At 41.2% G+C, this 4967-nt stretch overlaps 1 protein-coding gene across 1 annotated transcript; it reads right to left on the bottom strand.

Moving 5' to 3' along the window:
• Positions 1-3703: 3703 nt before the first annotated feature.
• On the bottom strand, positions 3704-4597 carry LOC121444448 (developmental pluripotency-associated protein 4-like). Its single transcript, XM_041646259.1, has 2 exons — positions 4395-4597; positions 3704-4238 (listed from the first exon to the last, which is right to left on the bottom strand). The coding sequence occupies exons 1-2, from the start codon at positions 4595-4597 to the stop codon at positions 3704-3706; spliced, it is 738 nt and encodes a 245-aa protein (XP_041502193.1).
• Positions 4598-4967: the final 370 nt, after the last annotated feature.

Genomic DNA, 4967 nt, shown 5'->3' with positions numbered 1-4967 from the left:
ACAGTTACAAGGGGGAGGTCCTGGGCTTGATTTTCCTGCTAAGATTGGAGGACTGATTCTTCTCAGCAGGTGCTGGCCAGTTCTTTGTTTTAAGGATGAAATTCAGAAGGTGGGAAACATGACCTGATTTCTGAGAGGGTCAGAAAGGCAGCTAGAGGGTCTGTGATCGAACCCATATGTATAAGAAAAATATAGAATATATATGGTTCAATACTATTCAATTTTACAAATCCAATTGAGACCTTGGAATGTATCCTGAGGATAAAAGAGGGCTTATATCAAGAAACCAGTGACTTGCCGTAAATTCCCACAGCTTAGAAGTTATATATTTAGGGTTCAGTAGGATCCTTCATATTGGAAAGCCTTAGAACTTCAAAACCATGCATCCCCTGCTCCTTCACTTTTAATTTATTCTTTTACTCATGTGTGTTTGGAGATAGAGTCTTGTGTCTTAGCCTAGGCTTTCCTCAAATTAGAATCCTCTTGCCTCAGCCTCCTGAATACAAAGTGCTTGGATTACAGAGATATACCACTTACTCCTAACTGTTACATTTTCCTGGAATTCCATTTTCTAATCGGTGTTTTCTAGAAAATAATTTTCCAGCAGTCACAATAAAGCCTAGATTCTACTTCACTTTCATATAAAGTCTAAGGGTAAATAAAAACTTATTTAACATGTTAGTCAGATTTCTATAACTATAACACAATTAGAGAATCGATTTTTAAAATGGAAAAGTTTATTCTAGCTCATGGTTTGGAAAGTTTCAGTTCATGGGACTTGTGGTGAGACCACACAACACTGCAGGAGCGCCAGCATATTAGTCAGGATTCTTGGGAGTAACAAAATTTAGAGAATGAATATCTGTCTTTATCTATCTATCTATCTATCTATCTATCTATCTATCTATCTATCTGTCTGTCTGTCTGTCTGTCTGTCTATCTATCTATCTACATATATATGCATATGGATATATATATATATATATATGGAGATTTATTAGAATGACATACAGGCTGCAGTCCAGCTAGTCCAACATCTACCAACAGTTCAGTCCATAGTGATGGATGTCTCAGCTGGTCTTCATTATGTGCAGGAATCCCGACAAAGTAGGCTTTAATGCCAGGGAAGGAAAGGACTTGCTAGGGAGAATACTAGAAAGCAGGCAAAAAAAAAAAAAAAGAGCAAGCTCACTCCCCCTTGTCCTATATATAGGCTACCAGCAGAAGGTGTGGTCCACATCAAAGGGGGAATATTCCCATCTCAAAAGATCTGGATTAAAAGGGGGTCTTCCCACCACAAAGATCCAGATTAGAAGTGAGTCTTTCCACTTCTAATGATTTAATAAAAAAAAAAAAATCCCTCACAGGTATGCCCAGCCATTAGGGTTTTGGTTAATTCCAGCTTCTCAACCACCTGGGATTTAGTTAATTCCAGCTGCCCAACTATTTTGGTTTTAGTTAATTCCATATATATTAAGTTGTCAACAAACAAAAGCCATCATACCCAGAAAGCAATGAAAAGCAAACAAAGGGGCTGAGGAGCCCTTAGGTTGCACCAGGGCACGCTCTCAGTGATATTAAGACCTCCTACTAGACGCTACCACTTAAAGCTTCTACTACATTCAAATAGTACAACTCTGGAGGCTAAACCTTTAACATACAGGCCTGTGGAGGTCATTTAAGAGCAACCTAATTTTCTTTTTGGCTAGGGGATGATGTTTTGGGGGGTCACCTTCACATAGTTACTAATTTATAACTTCAGTAGCTATATATTCTGCTAGATTTTGATATATGCTTATTGATCTACATTTTGAACTAATAAAAAACTTGTGGTAATAGGTGAAAACTGTCAAAATGTGGTTTTAAAAATCATATCAAGGTGGCTAGAAAAGGGCTATGATGAAGAAAAGGGTTGTCGTATGTCTACTTTGTAGTAATGAGGACAGGACCTTGGTGGGTGAGTCAAAATTATGCTGTTTTGTTATTCAGAAGCAGTAGGGTTGGGACCGATCTGCGGGAATTGTACATTTGTAAATAGAAGTAGGTTAAAGTAATTAATCCTATGTCTTGCAGCTCTAACATTTTTTCCCTTAAGAGAGATTACCTAGGGTCCAAGGCAACTAACAACAAGGTGTAATGATAAAGTGGTTTCATTTCTCTGATCTTGGAACAGTTTATGTGTTTCAGTGTGTGTTAGTCTTTTGTGGCAAAGTGTACCAAAAAGTAAGTCTGAATTTGGTGAACCCTCATAGCCTTACTGAAGAGAGAGGCATTAATGCTTTTAAAAGCATAAAGTCTCAATTGTAAAAGCAGTTCACTTGACAGAGCCCAAAAGCAATTAGATACCATACTGAGAGTGTGAGTAGGGGTAAGATCCTGGTTGATACTTCTGTCAACCTGACAGAAGATAGAGCTATCGAAGAAGAGGAATCTCAGTTGAGGAAAGTGCCTCCATAGAACTGACCTGTAAGCAAGCCTGCAGGGCATTTTCTTGATTTATGATTGATGTGGGAGGGCCCAACATACTAGGGGCGGTGCCAACCCTGGGCAGGTGGCACCCTGGGCAGGCAGTCTTGTAAGAAAGCAGGCTGAGTTGAGGACAAGGCATGGAAAACAAGTCAGTAAATAGCACTCCTCTGTGCCCTTGGCTTCATATCCAGTCTGTAGCTTCTTTCCTTGAGTCCTGCCTTGTTTTCCCCAGATGATAGACGTGACTTGTAAGCCAATTAAACTCTTTCTTCCCCAAGCTGCTTTTGCTCATGGTGTCTGTCACATCAATAGAAAGTGGGGAAGGGGAAGCTTCAATAACATGGGTGGGTGATTTCTCTGTTTCTACTTTCATGTATAATGAAATGAACATATGAAGAAGAAGCCCTGCCCATTACTTTTTGGGGTATCACTTTTTTAAATTACACTGTTATTCAAGCCCCTGGATAAATTACCTCATTTAGGAGTCTTACTCTGACCATTTCATTGAGGAAATGTGTCCTTCATCTGTTCATATGAGAGAAAACATTAAAGGAACCTTCATAAAGTCATTCACAGAACACCAAAAATATGGCCCTTCAATCTAATGCCTTGCTAGCACAGTAAAATTCATGTTACTTTAGACCAGAGATAGAACACTTATTTTTGTGCAAAGCATGGTATTGACAGAAGAACAAAGACATTTTTGTTTTATTTATTTATTTATTTATTTATGCAAAAAAACAGATTTGGTTTAATATTGCAAAAATAGAAAACAAACCCAAGCACTACTTACTAACAAACATACTACAACCCAAGAAAGAGGACATGCAGAGGCTACAATCACAAGCTAAATGTTTACAGGGGACCACAGAGCTGTCTATGACCCCCGTTGTGGCAGTGGTGGTACAAGCAAGTACTATATCTGGAGATACCAGTTTCCATCCCAGCAAAACCTTATTTTCACACAACAGTAAAAGGCATAGTCACTTAAGAGTATGCAGTCCTCACAACGAAGACATGGACCTACTGTGTTTTGGTGGCTTCACTGGCTCTTTTTCCAAGCTGCTAGTACTACAGCAACAAATAACAAACAAGACCTCATGGGTTCTGGCTGATCCGGGCACCTTCACGGGCACAGATGTGAATTTCCATCAGTCTCAGTCTTGGCTGCAGTTCCGTATCTCACTCCAAGGAGTAGGTAATGACAGCAGCTAGCCCACAACTGAGATTCCCTTTATCCTTGGAGGTTCTTATTTAGGACCCTGTTCTTGTGATCACAGGCGGGGCACAGCATGTTGTCCTCCAGGTGTGGGGGAGGAAAGGAACAGGCTGGCAGCAGGAAGAGGGCAATCACTTTCCCTTTCTTCTCAGGTACGCAGGCTTGTCCAGTGTGGAACTGCAGCCGAACCCATCCTCTTGAGTATGCTGGAAGGCTTCTCCCTTGGACCATACTCCATAGTTCCCCATAGTTCTCAGGTGTTGTAATGGACTGCAGGGCCTCATTCTTGTTAGCATTGGCTACAATCCTGGCCCAAGACGCCAACACTGCCTCAGAGGCAGTTGTGGTCACAATGGTCATGCTGACTTCTTCATAGAGGACAGGAGATTCAGTAAGGGCGGGCATCTGCTTCTCGGGTACAGGGGCCATTTCAAGAGGAACTATCACCTGAGGACATGACTCTTGTCCCTCCTCCGTCTTCGTCTTAATTTTTTTCCGACATATCTTCACCCTGGCCTCTTTCGGTGTGTCAGGAATGTTCTCTAATTCAGGCATTTGTTTGGGGAAAGAATTTGCAAGGAGTCGTTTGTAAGTCTCTAATTTCTGGCCTTTGCTACTCAGCTTCTGCATCTTGCACCATTCCCGAAAAATGTCTCAGTGAATCAGGTTCACTGGGGGCAGATAATCCGGTAGAGGAGGAACTGGTATTTTCCTAGGAGTGGGTTGTGGAGTCTCAGCATCTCCTGCTTTCTTGTTTGATTTACAATCGTTCTCTTTTGCTGTCTTGTTTGCTCTTTTTTTCTTTGCAGGGGGCTTTGCAAAGGATGTGCTCGGTTGACTACACATCAGGCAGTCCACTTCTCTTGGCTCTCTTGTGCTGCTCAACTCTTTGTTTCCAGCATCCTCCATCTTCGAATTAGATGAAACCGCCGAAAGAAAATTCTTCCCGACATTTTCGTTTTAAATATGAAATTAAAGCACAAAGCATGTAAGTGCTTTGTCGAGTTACCATAGAGAAATCCCCAAATCCCTGGAACCCCACGTGTCCACCAACACCAGCACACACTTTCCTTTCCATGTGTCATCCATTCAAGTTATATAAGGAAAGGCATGTTGCCAATCTGAGAACATTGTAATGAAACTCCTGGCCTGATACTCATAAAGAAAATCCCAGGGACAGATATTGATCAGTTGAACTAAAAGGTACTACACTCACTAGTACAATCACGAATTCAGCAACAGTTTGGGAAATTCAGGGCTCTCATTTCTCTAAGCTGTC

Source organism: Microtus oregoni, unplaced genomic scaffold (genome assembly GCF_018167655.1).
Source record: "Microtus oregoni isolate MIOR12 unplaced genomic scaffold, Mior012 000126F_ref0000101, whole genome shotgun sequence".
In the NCBI taxonomy this organism is placed as follows: domain Eukaryota; kingdom Metazoa; phylum Chordata; class Mammalia; order Rodentia; family Cricetidae; genus Microtus; species Microtus oregoni.
The sequence above is the reverse complement of the archived record's forward strand: the minus strand, read 5'-3'. Positions and strand labels throughout refer to the sequence as shown.

Coding starts and splice junctions, on each gene's coding strand:
- LOC121444448 (XM_041646259.1), bottom strand. CDS start 4,597: ATGGAGGATGCTGGAAACAAAGAGTTGAGCAGCACAAGAGAGCCAAGA. Junction 4,239..4,394: donor CAACCCACTCCTAGGAAAAT/ACCAGTTCCTCC, acceptor CAAACAAATGCC/TGAATTAGAGAACATTCCTG.